The 17,738-nt window shown below is 40.6% G+C and overlaps 1 protein-coding gene across 1 annotated transcript in view; it reads right to left on the bottom strand.

Moving 5' to 3' along the window:
• Positions 1 to 17,738, bottom strand: part of Lama2 (laminin subunit alpha 2) — a 570,793-nt gene that overhangs the window by 31,518 nt on the left and 521,537 nt on the right. The window contains 3 exon segments of the mRNA XM_051164111.1: positions 1,034 to 1,210; positions 4,157 to 4,277; positions 9,352 to 9,490. Of these exon segments, the coding sequence (XP_051020068.1) occupies positions 1,034 to 1,210; positions 4,157 to 4,277; positions 9,352 to 9,490 (437 nt within the window).

Below are 17,738 nucleotides of genomic sequence, written 5' to 3'. Positions count from 1 at the left end.
AAATATTAGATTATAACATTATTTAAGAATCGTGTTTTTATTTATTCAGTTTGTGAATGTTTTTGGGGAGCCCTGCCATGGCATGAGGCAGGAATGCAAGAGTCAGAGGACCAATCACTTGTGGTAGCCAGTTCTCATCTCCCACCACGTGGACCCCAGGGCTCAAACTCAGACAATCCACTAGTCAGCGAGGACTTTAGCCTACTGGACCATCTCAGTGGCTTCTATTTCCACATTTTTTAGATTCTCATGGTTATACAGTCTTTGCTCCTCTTCATGGATCTCTTGTGGTAGGCCTACTTGTGTTTTAGAGAAATAATTAAGATTTTATTACCTACTAATCATTACTCAATATTAAAATCTAACAATTTAAAAGGTCTCTCTCAAGGTCCAGGAGAGCTCAGGTGGTAAAGTACTTGCTTTGCAAACATGAAGAGGACTTCGCTCAATCCCTAGAACCTACCTTTGAAAAAAAAAAATCCAGGTGCACTTGCAGCACATGCCTGCAATTCTAGCACCAAAGAGGTGGATGTAAGCCGATTTAAGGGGCTTCCTGGCCAGCCAACCTAACCTACTTGGTGAGTTCTAGCCCAGGGTGAGACTCTGTCTCAAAATCAAAAATTGATAACTACTGAACTTTGTCCTTTACACTTAGACACACGCACACACGTGACATGGACCTGAGCACACACACATGAACCTCTCTCTACAAACACATACACACATAGAATCATCTAACAAAAATGACATCATCTCATTTGCAAAGATGTTTTCATATTCACAAGTACATTTGTAAGGCAGTTTGTTTGCTTGCTCATACCTGACTTGGTAATAACTATGAATTCTCTCACTGAGAGTGATCAGTCCTGGTTAACTGAGATGATAGTCAAAATAAGTGATATAAGCCTAACTATAAAACCAATTAAACGGTGCTATTTGAGGCATACACTTCACCAACTGAGCACCTCTCACCCTCTAAAGGTGCTATTTGAAAGCAAGGGGAAAATGTCTAATGAGTGAGCTGTGACGGTACCTGGGCAGTTTGCCTCCGTTTTCTCCTTGGTGGTGTTGGTGCCCCTCCACTTCCCAGGAGAATGATGCCAGACTCGTTCTTGGTACTGAAGGACAGGTTGATTTCTGTTCCGACATCAATGGGCACAGGAGCAAGCTCCACAAAACCAGGCTTGGGGAAGCTAACTGTGTAAACATTCTGCGGGGAAAAAAGAAAGAAGAGGAATCATTATAAACGAGCGGCTGAATTCTCCATACCACTTACTTCCTCAATACATTCAACATGACTACAAAAATAGTATAATTTTAGGGAGCGTGAAAATCTATAGTCACATTGAGAGCTTAAGAGCAGTTGAAGTTGAAAAAAAAAATACTGTTTCAAACACAGTGAATCTTTGGAACAGTTCAGTTTAAAATTAAAAAAATTATGGCCTAGGTTTTAAATATAGAACTCTTAACATGAAATACAAAAGATTATTGGTAGTATTGGTAGGCTTTTTTGTTTGTTTGTTTGTTTAATCTACCTTGCTGTCTTTCTTAAGTCTCTATAGATTGTGTGCTATCAGTTAACTTTTTATATTTTAAAGATGTGTGTATCCATGGCTTATATGTATAGTCTTCCTCATCCTGAGCCCATGGGAAAATGTTCATTAATATCAAGAGTGTATAAGTACTATTAAGAATAATTTCTAGAGCCATAGCCTAATTATTTATTAAACATAAATAAATCAAATACTTCATGTCTGGCTTTTTTTTTTTCAAAATTAAAATAATGCCACTGTCTTGTTGCTGACTATAGAATTCACATACTTGTGTTTCAGAGACTAACATGGTATAAAGAGGAGAAAGTCACCCATTTCTCACAGCCATGCAGAAAGCAATTCACTTTACCTTCCGCAACCTTGTCCTTTTCTTCCTCCTTTCTCTATTTAGACCAAATCATTGTTCTATAGATTTTATTTTGATTCTAAGTTGTGCATGTGTGTGTGCATGTATGTGTTCATGTATGTGTGTGTATGCATGTTTACATGTGTATACCTGTGTGTGTCTGTGTGTGTCTGTGTATGTGTGTGCACGTATATTTGTGTGTACCTGTGTGCATGCCTCTCTGTGTGTACATGTATGTGTGTGTGCATGTATGTGTGTACATGCATGTGTGTATACATGTGTGTGTGCATGTGTGTGTGTATGAATGTGTATGTATGTTTATGTGTGTGTACCTGTGTGTGTGTGTGCATGCCTATGTGTGTGTGTGTACCTGTGTGCATATGTACATGTCTCTCCGTGTGGCTGTGTGTCTGTGTGTGTGCATGTATGTGTGTGTGTGCATGTGTATGCATGTTTATGTGTGTGTACCTGTGTACGTGTGTGTGTGTGTGTATATGGGTTTGTGCACATGGATTGTAGTATCCACAGAGGCTAGAAGAGAACTCAATACCTGGAGCTGGAGTTACAGGCAGCTGTGAGCTCTCTGCTGTGGGAACCACGGGCAGTTCTGGTTCAGGAACAAGACAGGCCCTCCTTTCACCACTGAGCTCTCTCTCTCTCTCCAGCCCTGTGACATCTCTTTTCAAATACGTAGAAAAGAATTCTGCCACGAACTATTGTTTCTTATCACTTTTAATAGCTAGAGGAGTTCTACAATTTGAAAGTGTTGGCGTTTATTTCAGCAAGACCATGTCATTGGACACTTAAGGTACCTAAAATATTCATTAAAAAAAGAAGGTCTTGGGTTTTTCTGGAGTAAAAGCAAAAAATCCCTTCATCCAGGCTATCCCTCCTCCCCTCCTGCTGCAGGGTTCGAATCCCAGTTAAATGGCACCAGAGCTGGAAAAAATGTATGATCTACTTTCTATTCTGATTTTCAATTTTCACAATTTTAGATGGTTCAGATGAAATGAATGCAAAGACTTTGCAGTATTTATCCATAGCAAATTCCTGCCTCTTATTTTAGCCAAATAATCCCTGATATGGAATGCCTTTGCATCGGTGTTGCCACTGCGCACACAGGCTGTTCAGTTCTAGGCAGCTTTCCATTCTGGTGTGTGCATCTCTTGAGTGCAGACGAGGGTTAAACTTTGATTTAAAACTCTTGGTAAACTTTTTCCAAGAAGACAACATGGAACATTAGAGTTTTAATTATTTTTCTTTTCTTTTTTCTTCTTAAGCTTGGCATGGAAGTCTGTGGCCATTTCACACAGAGCCTGCAGCTATGATCAATGAAGAAACAAATAGATCTGTTCCAATCTTGAAATCTCACTGCTTGGAAGGTAAATTCCCTCTTTTCTCTAGCTTCCGGTCTGGTCCTCCGTTAATTTCATTAAACTATGCTGGAGTGATTCAAAATGACTTGGATTGGGAGAAGCAGTGAAAAGGAACAGTTATATCATAGCGGGTAATTAAAAAATTGGGTTTGATAGATTTAATATTTTCTTATTTTAAAATCTCATCACTATATAGTTTTCATGAAATTCTCCCTAGTATTTTCTGGTCATCTCTAGCTATGCAAGAGACATTGTGAAAGATGAGAGTGAGGGGCTGCATCTGCATCACTGGCCAGACCTGAAGAGTCTCTGCTGAGATTCATCGGCTGCACTAGCAACGAGGAAGGGATTCTGAGACCCAGGAGACTTTGCCTTCACATCAGAGGAGTCTCTGCAGGTTTGGATAAGATGCAGGACACAACTTCAAAGCTGTGGGCAAGATGCTCCACACTGGCAGGATGCTGGGTAGCATTACTCACTGTTTGTATAAACTACTAATATATTGTAGAAAAATGTAATCAAGCTGTATAATGTGCAAAATTGAAATGAATATAAGAAAGATGACAAAAATGAGAGAAGGCATTATTGAAAAGGAAGAGAGAGCCAAACAGAAGACTTAGTCATTTTAAAGGTAGCTGCTATATAGTTAAGTACTATACAATTTGGAAAATGGAACACAATTTTGGCTCTTTACAATACCATTTCCATTGCAGTGATTTATAGAATGCTTCTGCTTTACCCCACCATCTATGCATAACTAAGAAAAGATCAGAACAAATCTAAAACATAGTAACAAAGGAATAGTTCTAGAAAAATCACTCATGTTAAGTAAACGAAGTATGGCATGACTATGTTACAGAACCTTTTAGAAAGAGACCAACCTCCAGTGAACAGCCTTTGGTCACACCAACATAATTAGGGCTGCTAAGTATATTGTACGGAGTCCTTGAAATCTCAATGTCTTTGAGGCAGCCGGAATATTTCTTCACATTGACTTCTGGCCTATTGGAGTAGTCAAACGGAGAACAAAAGCAATACCATTAGAGTGATGGCAGTGTAGGCTGTGAGCGTTGGAAGGAAGCAAGGCGGAACAAGCACACACAGGCAGGTGCATGTCTATCAGAGTGCACATGCACACATGTGCACGCAGCAGTCCTTGCTTCCTGGTGTGTGATGGTAGGATTGAGTGCACATTGCCATCACTCACACACAGACTTCTGATGCTGTTCTCCTCTCTAAGAGAAAATTCCCTCACAGTATTTCAAGACAAGGCCCAGAAACCAACTGACTCATTAATGCTTCCATGCACATAATGAAATAAGAGCTTCTTGCTTTTTGTTTCCACTAAAGAGCAGATGAGTTTGTGGGCAGAATAATTCAATTATTTACAGAAATCTCTTAAAAGTGCTGTTTGGAATTTAGGAAGAATATTTGGAGATGCTTCTTTGAAATTTTCCTGAAGCTCTAGAGAGAAGTGTGTGTGTGTGTATGTGTGTGTGTGTGTATGTGTATGTGTGTGTTTGTGTGTGTATGTGTGTATGTTTGTGTATGTGCCTGTGTGTGCATTTGTGTGTGTGAATGAGTAAGAGAGTGTGTATATAAGAATGTATGTGTATATGTGTGTACATGTGAATGTGTGTGAGAGTGTGTGTCTGTATGTTTATGTGTGCATGTACCATAACAAAATATGGCAACCTAATGCAAAATAGTCATTTCTTCTAATATGGCTTATGCCTTCCACACTCAAATCATTTTTCAATGCTTGCTTTCTGCTCACTACTTCCAAAGACACAGCAAGCATGCCAGCAGCTTATCAATTAATTAGAAATTAATTCCTTGCCTTTGGCTCTAGCATGGTGCCCTGATTTATTACTTCACACCTGACCAAGTGATCTGCTATTGCCAGGACTTCATACCTGTATACATGATGACAGTGTCAGTGACAGTAGTGCCTATGTTTTCAATGAGCGAAGTCTGTGTACTGCTGAGCACAACACAGCTGGCTGCACAGTTGACACATACGGACAGGATGTGAATAGTGATGACGTCTCTCGTGGCTATGACAGCAGAGCTATGTGATGATGGACATGTCCTCTTCTACACTGTCCAGTTCTTAGTCTCCTAGTTCCCAGGCGTCTGTGGCTACTGGGACTTGCACTATAGTTGGCTCAAAGGAGAAGCCGAGTGTTGTTCTATTGTGAGTTTTAAAGTTAAATGCCCACAGTGGCTAGTAGCTATTACACTGAGCGGCGCCAAAAATATAAGGACACAAATTTTAATTTTTCACTGTGCAGCACTAATGAGCATCTGGAAAGTGTCCAACCGACACCAATACTGTACTTGATAGGCTAATGATTAATTCTCCTCTCATCGTCACTGGATGCCAAGTTTCTCGTTTTCGTCTTTATAAAAAACACATGGCATGAGGAAAAACAGGTGGGAAAGCAAATTAGACCCCGGCAGTCTGTATCAGGTGATTTATTTCTTGTCAAGTATTTGTTCTGTTCTCCAGCTCCATCCCCCCCCCCCCCCCCCGTCTTTCTGGAACTTCTTTATTTCCTTTGATCGTTTTCTCTGGTCCCCAAGGTCTTCTCCTTCCATTCCTTCAGTCAGTAATTATGAAGGACACGGCCAGCTGGAAGGGAGGGCCCTTGCTTTGACCATCATGGGCAACGCAAACGGGACGGTGGATTTCATTTGCTGTGCTCACTTGCTTGTGAACTGTCATTTACAGGTGGACAGACCTATCACAATTTGGGGTGTGGGGAACGTTTTGTCAATAAAGTAAATCATGCTAATAAAGTAATTCCCAGAAATACTAAGACCCTTTTTAAAAATGCAATGGTTTAGCAAATTCAACACAATGAACGTTTCAGGGATGAGTCACAGTCAGTGAATGCTTCCTAAGGCGACCACAGTCTTTCCTGAGGCTTACCACTCATGCACAAAAATTCCAAGGTTACACAGTGGTACCCTGGAGTTTTATTTATCTGTGTTTCCACGGAATGTCCAGTCTTTGCCTTTCACATATCTCTGCAAACATGGCATGACTAGTCTCAGAATCATGTAATGGGGGAAAAAAAAAAAAGACTTGTTTTTATTTTTCCCACATTCAATGTTTTCTACTTTCTGATGATAAAATGTGGTCTTTGCTTTAAACATTTCCTGGATCATTTCAGTTCTATAATCTCCTGTTCAGAAATCTGGCACAATTCGGCTGTGAAATACCAAGGCACCTTTGGCTTTGGCCAGGGTCAGCCAGGCAGCCACATCTTCAGGATTTGATCAGCCACTTAGGAGCCTGAACATTCTTAGTAATATCTGCCTGCAGGGACAAATGCAAAGGCTGCTGAACAGCACTGGAGAGACAGCCTTTAAATCTCTCCACTCTTAACGCAAACATTCATTTGAAATGTAGTATCTACTACATGTCTCCATAGATATTTTTATATATGACAATAAACAAGCAGCTTTGACAAGGGGCGCAGTGGCCATGTGAGTGCATATTTGCAGGCCTGCAAAAAGCGAGGAGAAGGCAGCGGTAACCATTTGGTAGCACAGGTGGCTTGCTGAGCAAACAGCCTGGTACAAGTGAGGGCAGAGCCTAACTAAGGTTCTGCTCCAGAAGCCGTCTTACCATTGCTCCACCGAATTGGACTATACCCATAAACTTGACTGACCAGCTGCCCTTGGGTATGTCCTGCTGGCCACCGGGAAGTCCAGTGCCAGGTGTCTGAACAAGTAAGCAGTGAAAGTCTCATAGGCCTGGTGAACAACAGAAGTTGTAACCAGATTGGCAGTGGGCAAGCAGCAGCCTCTTTGTAAGTGCTGGGAAGCGTGAGGACTCTGGCAGTATGCATTATTCGCTCATGAACTCTACTGTGGTAGCCGCTGCACTGGTGTTGCTCTGCTTCTGCACGGCTGCTGTCCCCACACAGCCACCTCTCCCCAGCCATGCACTTGAAGAAGGCATGCATAAATTTAAGTTTTACCTTGCTTTCATACTAAGCCAAAGGGGAGAGAAAAGAAAAAACAATTTACTTATAATTGCATTTTCATTTAACAAAACAACAAACTTTAATAATAAAATCTTATTTAAGCCCATCCCATAGAAAGGAATATTTAAAAAGGACAGAACACTAAATGGATAAATGTCCTTGATGAATGTGAAATTTGAGGTCAGAGGCAGCCAATCCCCAAACTTTACCTCTTAGACATTTTTATCTGGGGATATAAATTCAAAGTTCTTATTTTTATTGGCATGAAATATGGGAAAGTGCAACCAACATGGTATTTATGAGTAGCTTGTAAATATTGCCTCTCAAAACGTTCAAGCTTAACAATATGTGAAAATGATTTGTGTTCACCCCATCATCATTAGAGATTCCGACTGGGCAAACCAGCAGGTAAATGCATGGATACTTTGTCAATCACAAACATGTATGTAAAGATTATCCTGAAATAGTGGGCCATGCTATAGCAGTATTATAATTTAAACTGATGAATGGAGAAAGTAATATTTCAGTGCTGAAGATTCAGAACATAGTTTCCAAAACCTGTACCCAAGACACAAACCATTCCCAGTGAGGGTAATTCATGATGTGCTTGTGGATGTTTCACAAACTCACTTTCTGATAATAAAAGCATCACTATATTAAGCAAGCTATTTTTAGGTAGTCTTATTTCACTACATTTATTTCATTATGAATATAGTCAATGATTTTGCAAGGTTAAACTTTGGATTTAAGTAAGTCCTGGATCACCGGCATCTGATATGCTGCCTGGCCCACAGCAGGCATTCAGCAATCATGTGTTGAATGCATGTTTAGCATCTGGTATGCTGTGTAGCACACAGTAGGTATTCAGCAATGCATGTTTAGCAAAGGAACAACCATGTGCTAACAGCATCACCATTCAAATCACTTTGATGTGCAGTGACTTTTATAACTTGTAATCTCAGAATTATATTACTCACAAATAAATATGCTAATATATATATATAGATAGATTATATGACAATATGTGTGTATGAATGTGCACATATGACCTGTTCCATGAAGTGTATCAATATACACCTCTAAAAGGCTGGCAATTAGACAATTGTCTGGCCTATGAGTAGACTTTGGGGAAAACAACTTCAGTTTATATGAAACTGACACATAAAATGAGACCAAGTTTTCACTGTTCACTTTGGGAGGTAGGGAGCTAGCTGTACCCATGATTTCCAACAATAGCAGCCTAAAAATTCTCCAGATGTAGCATTTTTATAGAGTAGAAACACCTTCCTATGAAGGACTTTCACACCCTTTATAAACCACCAACAAAAAGCCAAAACCCTTAAAACATGGTACTTCTCTGCTGGTGTCACAATTACCAGCACAAATACCACAAATAATTTGTTCCATTTTAACCAGATTCAGCTAACATATAGTATGAACTAAATACTCTTTGGGTTTTGTTTCCCTCCCATGTTATGTATTAAGCAGAAAATGATATAAACACTGCACTGAATATTTTCTGACTTTTTAGCTCCTGCGTTTGAGCTAACTGAACTGTGAGCTGTGACTGTCTCCCTGCCCTGCTCACCACACAGCATCTGAGAAACATCCCAAATATGTTAGAACAGGCGTGTGAATCACGAATGGCACTTAGTGTTAGGTACGTGGGAAAGCTCCGCAATGCTATTATGATGCTAATACATAGATTACACTCACAGCATCACTGAGTAATTTTTGGAAGCCTGCACACTGTCAGGTGCCATTCTCTCGGTGCACAGAGAACAGCAATGACAAGACCCACGTTCAAATCAGCTCCCACCTTTAATTACTTTCATAGTTCTTTTCAGCAGGTGTGTATAAGAGAAATAGCAATTCCAATTTACCTCCTCAACAAAGATGTCAAATTAATCCCTGGTTTCTAAATCCTGGTGTTGTTCTTACATGCAGTATGAGTTTTTGAATTAGTCCTTTCTGTAGCTAAAGGTTATGTGACGCTGCTATTGTAATTACACTTCCCAACTCTAGCGGCACAATGGCCATTTAATTAAAACTTTCACTTGAAATATATCTTAGATTACCTCAAGTTTCTCAGAGTTGGGAGGCCACCGAAATAGATTTTGTCATCTGCTTTCAAGTCAAGACCAAAGTTGTTTCCAGAAGATGATGTGGCTACGTTCTCTTCTTGGTTTGTGTCAATGTCTACAATCGATATGTTGGCTGTAATGGAGATAGAAACATTTTGTTTAATTAGCACAGGGTTCACCACAGCTATGTTGTCCCTGACAAATGGAGATGCTTTCAATCTAAATTTCAAATAGACACTGGTGTTCCCTAAGCATGTGCATTACATATGTAACCGTTTAATGTACAACAATAGAATCAATACAGTACATTAGTGAAACATTCACACAAGAGCATGAAAATAATGGGTTCCACACAGTGAGGGAAGATCAGTGGCGACGACAGGGAGAAGCTTAGATGATTATCAACAAACCACTTGATGCTGCTTCTTAGTCTAAGGAAAATTACTATTGTGTTATCGCAACTATTTAACTAGAAATTGGATTAATTAGAAGTGTTTCAACTCTTTGGCTCATCTTGTGCGTTTCAGCATCCTCAGAACTACTGAGGTTTCTGTTCGTTTGCAAAGTGTTATGTGTATAAAATCACAGGATGTGCAAGTGGAGAGTTAGAGATAACTGGTCCCACTAGGCAGCGAGGTCCACATCTTCTGTAAAGAACATTTTAGACTAGGGGGCTATACTGTGAGTGATGAACTGTCCTTGTGCCTTATTACTTTTCTCTTTGATCCCTAAGGATTTTCTCATGTGGGGAGGATTAGAACACAGGCACAGAGAAGGAAAAAGGAAGATGTCACATATCTACTGAGACTGTTTAGAAAGCAAATGGGAATTCTTTATATCATCCATTTTCCTCACTCATTTCTAAAGGTCAGCCTAGACCACCTCTGAATTATATGCTTCCTCAGCGTGCTATATGCTTTGGCCTAACCTTCAAGTACTTCATATGTTCTGGGCCCTTGATGTGTATTGAGGCATCAACTTACTAATATGACAGGTTTTGCTTCTGGATCCTTGCCTGGTGGGAGATTGGAAGTGGGCATTTGAACCATTAGCTACGAGGAAATCTCTAAACGCTCACTGTTTGCAATGCTTGTTTCTTCTGCGTTCCCCGGCTCAAATGCATGTGACATCCACTAGCTCAGTGTTGAACATAACTCTTAGTGTTTGGCTGCCCAGACCTGTCAGCATGCCCATTTCCATGGAACACGGACCTCCTCTCTCTGCAGACTCAGGGGACACTTTAACGCTGTTCATGATGGGACTCTGCCTCTGCCACCAGTAAGCCAGTGACTGGACATACTACCCCTCCCTATTCTTGGGAAGATATGCTCAGTTTTAGAAGCCATTCTCAGAATTAAAGAGCATGAACACAGTTCAAGTGAAGCTCATTAGCCCTAGGGCTGGCTCGGATGAAGATGTAGGCTGGCACAGTTTTACCTCTTTGAGAGGAGGGCTTTCCTGCAGCCTTTAAGAGTGCAGGGATGAAGAAGGTTTGGGTAGGAAGTGTTATGATATATATACATAATATATATTATATATGATAATATAAAAGTAGCTACCCCCCACACAAATTTAGATTTGGTGAGTTCAGACATCAATTTTATAAGAAAGCAGGGAAAAGGGAATGTTATTACATAGTAAACTCAGCGTGGGGGCTTTGCGTGTAATTTTGGAATCATCTCTGTGTTATACAGTGTTTCTGCCTTGATAATCCATTTCTTCTCCAAATCCAACAAAAACCTAGTTATTTTCAGCTTTGGTCTGATCCAGCGCCCGTGGGGGACTATGCTTCTATTAGTGGCTATGGTTTTACTCAAGACTTAGGGAGGGTGAGGAGTGCCCTCCAGAGAGGATTCTGAGTGGTTTTACAAATAAACAACAGTCAAATGCAAAGCACCTAATATGATGACCGATCAAATGCAATCACCGACATTGCCGAAGCCTTACTTCATTTCACCTCAGTACTTGGTGTCCTCCTATCTTAAAGCCTTCTCGAATTCCCTCCCCAGTCCTCTTTCAGAACCTGAGCACCTCAAGTCCTTACCACAGTTTTACTGAAATGTTTGATGTCGTTAGCCTTTCATTCACTGTAGGAATTTTTTCTTTGGCCTTCCAAGGTGCCAATCCCTCTAGATTTTCTTACCTCTAGTTTTCAATCTCTTCTCCTTTATCCCTAAAGAATGTTTTAATTACATGAATTTAACATGTGTATGCGAATCTGTGTGTGCATATGTACACATATGTGTGGAGGTCAAGGGCAGCTGTCAGGAGTTCAGTCTCTCCTTTTGTCATGTCAGCAGAAGTGGCAGCAGGAATTTTATCTGCTTAGTAATCTACTGGCCCTCCCATATATCTTTGAGCACTTGGGATATAGGGATGCGCCCTAATGTTGTTTCTCTTGCTCACGGATTAGTTTTAGCCAACACAGTAAGTTCATTGTGTTTCTCTTTATAATATGATAATAACTCCCCCAAATATTCATGTCTGGGCCTGAATTTTTATGAAAATTTACATTTGACAAATAAGACATCATTATTAGCATTTTTCTTTCAACGCTAAGCATAGTATGAACCAAAGAGAGGAACTTTGTACTCTCAAGCATACATGAATTATTTTATTTGGTCCCATCGTTACACTAGTCAGTCTTTTAAACTTGAGGGCATCCCTGTCAGCATTCATAGCTAACACAGTCAATGCCCTCGCTAATATGGATATTCTATGTAAGTATGCAAATTACGCAATTCAAGAATAGCTTTAGTGAGGTATAGTTGACTGGCTGACATGTTAAGCTTTGCCAAAGTTTAATAGGTACGCGCTAACAAAATCTGAAATATCTATACACCCATGGGACCCGTTACCTCCTGCAAGAAAGTGTGTCTAGCCCCCCCAAAGCCTCCTTGTGAGGTTTTCCAGTTCCACTGCCCTACCCTACATCCTCCCATAGCTTGACACCCATGTGCGTTATGTGACTATAGTGCCTTATGTGCACTGTCCATATAATTTGATAAAATGTGCTCTTCTTGTCTAACTTATATCATTCCTGTATTATAGTAATGGTTTGTTACTTTTGTGGTCAAGCAGTATTCCATAACATGCACTTATAACACTTGTATGTATGTCAGTATACATGCTGGTGGTTGTTCAACGTGGCTTCATCTTTTGAGTTTCACAAATGGAAGTGATATGAGTATTTTGGGCCAAGGACTTGTTCAGACTTCTGTTTTCATACTCCATGAGAGGGAGAAGGATGGCTGGTTCATAGGGCTGGTGAGCTTGCACAGCAGGTTGCCAGTGCTGTGGCATCTTCCATCCTCTTCCCCAGTGTATAGCGTTTCTCCTGTTCTGCATCATTGCAGCACTGGGTGTGACTAGGTCTTTAAATTTTAAACATTCTAGTTTCTGTGGCATCCCTTTTTGCATCTTCTTAGTGTCAAATTCCATTGTGGCTCTTGCTTCACAGTTGTGCATTTAATTTTTCAACATTGCTTCTCCATGTTAAATGGCTGTATTCTTCCACTGAGATTTCATTTCTCAAACATGAATAATAAGTCTGCATTGGTTGTTCTTTCGTTAATTATTTTATAACTATTACCTAATATTCTATTGTGCCTTTCATGTTCTTCTCCTTAATATGAAAAATAATTCATATTAGTTGACATGCTAGAATAATAAAATCTTTTAAAAGTATCAGAGAGGACATGATAAATATTTTAAAACAGGTAGAACACCAGACATCTATATAGTTTTATTATAACAAAAATGGTACCTATTTGATTTGAGAAATGGGTGGCTGGAAACCAGAAAGCAAACACAGCAGGAGAAGCTCTGAAGCCGATGTGAGAACCCAGCTTCTGAGCAACTGGAGTTTGTGGGACGTAATGAGATTCCCCTTTATGGTGATACTGTGTATAGTCATAGCAGGAAAAGTAGCAGCTTCCTGTTGTGAAGCCCCCAAGGAAGAGGGAGGGTGAGTGCTTGGTGCACTGGACGTTGGTATTTCAGAAGGCGTGTCAGAATGGGAGCCCACAGTTCATGTGCAGACCCAGAAGAATACTTAGCTAAGGGGACATTCTAGTAACAGTGACTCGGGGACCAATATGCAGAGCAGGAAGGATGCATGAGACACTGTATAGCTTCAGGACCGTCAATGTTCCCTCTGGATTCTGGACCCCAGAGGGGTAATAATCTAAGTTTAGTGGGAACGGAAAAACAAAAAGCCAACAACAAAAAAACACCACCACTTGGAGGCAGTGATTGAGTTACAACAAGCTGGAACACTCCTTTTATGACTTTCACATTTATGCGGTCCTATAATTTGACTTTTCAATGGAGAAAACAAAAAAGAAAAGGTAAAAAGATGAATTACAATAATTGATATATTTTCAAGGTGACAATGTATGGAAATTTTACTCCTAAGAAGTTGAATGATCCCACCCCCATGGTTTTACCTATCGACTTATTTAACACTGCATCTGATCTTTAGAGTTTGAAGTACTAGGCTGCCAAGCCTAGTGCCTGTGTTTTATTTCTTTGTTTAAATCTATTTTTTATTATAATTCATTTACATTTACATCCCAATTATTATCCCCTCACTTGTATCTTTCTGTTTCCATGCTCCCTCCCTCTTCTGCCCTCTTCCCCTCCCTTACACCTCTGACTGGGGACTTCCTTCCTCCCCCACCATCTGACCACAGCCTATCAGGTCTCATCCAGATAGCCCGCATCCCCTTCCTCTGTGTGCCTGCCTGTGTTTTCTTGCACCTTCCCTACAAAGCATGTAATAGTTTTCTCTTAACTTGCCAGTCTGTAACCCTTTGTTTTTCCTATGCTCATCCTCCGGAGAACGACCTCAGACCATTCCTGCCCACACAGTACACACCTCTTGCTTTATTTGCCTCACTTCCTCCACCCTGCCTCGGGCTGGTCCTGCATTTTTAGGACTCCTGCTGTACTGGTGGCCACTCCTCTCTTTGTTGTTTGGCCTCCTCTCTTCTGAGACATCCTTCACAGCCTACCACTATCTTGAAGAATCACTCATTTGCAGGAAAAAAATGCAATACCACACATTTACAACACGCTAGAAAACATTGGAAAACACTAGAACATTTTCTCACCTCTGACACTTGCCCTCCCACTCCACCCTCAGAGTCACCAACTATCGCCTTTTACTTCCTTCTCTGCTGGACTTCCTTTGGAATCAGTTTATTGTCACAGTGCCTGTTTTCCCATAAACCTTTGCACCCCAGTGTGCCACAATTAACCTTCATCGTGACTACACTGCTACCATACTTTTCAAGGACCATCATGGCTCCCGCACTTCCATTGACGCTGAGCTCCATTGCTCTCATTTCCTGTTGGCATTCCATGGCCTAGGATAAATTTCTCTTCTTCCTTTTTCTTTGAGACAAGGTTTTATGTAACTGTAGCTAGAATTTACTGTGTAATCAAGGATGACCTGTCATTTTTAATCCTCTTGCATTTACCTCCCCAGTGCTGGGATTACAGTCATGCCACCATGCCCAGTTCTTCATTATTTGAGGATATTCTTTCTTTTCCTTAACATTGGGCTTTTGCAAGGATTCACTTCAGCTGTTTCTGATTATTTCTTTATGCCGTTTTTATTGGGTCTTCATTTAATTACTCTTTCAATATTTGTGGCCTTCAAGGCTGTTGGCCTTCTTGATCTGACAGACTACTCAGACTGTCTCATTCTTACTCCTTCCTCTCTGGCCACTGTGAAGATGAAGGTGGCTCCAACTTCTCCGTCTCCCTTCTAGAATGCCGCAACCTTCACCACATCTCATTGCCTGACAAGTACACAGTTCCCCTAGGCTGCCGAGGATACTAAAGGCACCTTGAATACAACTTGTTTCAAACAGAACTGACATTTAAAAAACAAACAAACAAAATGCTGTTATTTTCTTTCAGCTTAACAACTCCTTCAATAGCACTGACACAATCATGTTATCTAAGAAGAAAGGATTCTTCCAAATCTTTTTCCTTGATTATTGAGTATAAGATGTTTTATATATCTCAACTCCATTCTACCCTCTCCATTCTCTTTGTCCTCTCTCTCTCTCTCTCTCTCTCTCTCTCTCTCTCTCTCTCTCGGTTTATTTTGAGACAGAGTTTCTCTCTGTAACAGAGCCCTGGCTGTCCTGGACTCATTGTGTAGACCTGGCTGGTCTCAAACGCACTGAGATCAACCAGCCTCTGCCTACTGAGTGCTGGATTTAAAGGTGTGCACCATCATACCCAGCTCCCTCTCCATTCTCATTATGGACTTTAAGTTTATTCTGTTTACAGGTTCTCTGAAGATCTCTGGAACAACAAAAATGATCACAAAGATCTTGACCAAGGTACTCTGGAAGACATTTCAGTGAAGCCCACTTCCAACAATACCACAACCTTGGTGAAGTTAAGTTTCCCGATGGCTATAGTCACTTTATTAGCTCACAAAACTCTGCACAGACTCACCCGGCTATCTAAGTATCACCCAGTAATTTTCCAATATCATTCATGCACTTATCATACACATTTACTTATGCCATTGCTAACATGTGATTGCTAATATATGATTGCTAACACGTGCCTGCAAGAACAGTGGTACTGCAGTAGTGGAAGGGTCTATGTGATTAGAGAGGTTCGAGAAACACCTGATTAAATATCCTTGAACTACATAGAGTTCTTAGGACTTGTGTGCATTGTGTCTCTCTTACACAGGGATGGAGAATGCAGCATACCAGCTTATGGAAGAGTAATAGCATTGTTATGCCCTAAGGATGTTCTGCAAGGAGATGCTGCTTCCAAATGGTGCATCTTGCTTTCTTGTGGCTCCAGCGTTTGTGATACTTTCCTCTAACATTTCTGCAGGTGCTCTCTACCTTGCCCACTCTTCCACCCTTGCTCGTGTCTCAGAGACACTTCCTGGAGCTAATGTCTCCCTGCCACTAAAACAGTTTTCTTCCGAGACTTGATACAAGCTAGAGTCATCTGATAGGAAGAAACCCCAATCTGTAAGGTTTGCCTGTGGACAAACATGTAGGTCATTTTCTTAATTAGAGATTGATGTGGGAGGGCCTAGCCTACTGTGAGTGGTGTTTTCCTTGGCCTGGTGGCCCTGAATGCTATAAGAAAGCAGGCTGAACAAGCCATAAAGAGGAAGCTAGTAAGCAGCACTCCTCCATGGCATCTGCGTTAGCTCCTGCCTTTAGGCTCCTGCCTTTCTTGAGTTCCTGAACTGAGTGCCTTCAGTGATGATATAGGACAGTAAAGTAGATAAACTCTCTCCTTCCCAATTTGCTTTTTCTCATGGTATTTTGTCACAGAATGGTATTTTGTCTTACAATGACAGACTGCTACCTTACTATACCAGCACTTAGCCACTCTTGTATCATCTGACAGTTTCTTGAAGGCAAAGACTTGCTTCAGATTTCCTTTAGTTCTTGCACAGTATTTAGTAGATGACTGGCAAACTTTATTAAGTACAGAGTGTGGGGTACAGAGTTAGATGTAAATTTTCTTAAAATATCACATTGGCCTCATAAACATTAATTAGGTCTATATCTATTTGCAGAAGTATTAAAGTTTGGATTTCAGATACTGGCCATGCCATAGTAAAGAGAATTATGAGATTCTTTCCAATAACAATTACATCATTACATCATCCTAAGAACTAAGAGCCATGGCCTTCCCTCTTGGTTATGATTATACATCTTGCCTTATTTTACTTTCTGTTACTGTGATGAAACACCCTGACCAAAAACAACTTAGAGGAGCAAAGGGTTCATTCGACCTAGAGGTTACAGTTTGCCATCAAGAAAAGCCAAGGAGTCAACTCAAGGCTGGAGCTTGAAGGAGAAGCCATGAAGGAATGCTGCTCACTACTGGCTTCCTGTCTGTCCCTAAGCTACCTTTCTTATACAGCCCATGACCCCTGCCTTTGAACGGTACCATCTACCGTGGGCTGGGCCATTCTGTGTGAATTGGTAATGAAGAAAATGCCCCACACACCTGCCTTGTGCCACAACAGATAAATAGGAGGGAGGCGCTTCTTAATGTGAGGTTGCATTTGCTCAAGTGTCTTGAGCTGACAATCCAGGTCAGCCATCACTCACACACACAAACACTGTATGTGTGTGATGTGTGTGTATGCACAATTTAGGTATATGTGTATGCTGTATATATGAATATGGATATACACACATATATTTGCCAGCATACATAAGTTTCCATTATCTAACAACAGACCAAAATACTTCCTTGCATAATCAAATGAAATAATGATGAATTCTGAAAAGTTTCAGAACCATAACAAATGTCATATCGTTACTACTCAGTTCATTACTGGAACATATTTACAGTTTTTTTTCCTTTTCTTT

Source organism: Acomys russatus, chromosome 21, assembly GCF_903995435.1.
Source record: "Acomys russatus chromosome 21, mAcoRus1.1, whole genome shotgun sequence".
Lineage (NCBI taxonomy): Eukaryota > Metazoa > Chordata > Mammalia > Rodentia > Muridae > Acomys > Acomys russatus.
The sequence above is the reverse complement of the archived record's forward strand: the minus strand, read 5'-3'. Positions and strand labels throughout refer to the sequence as shown.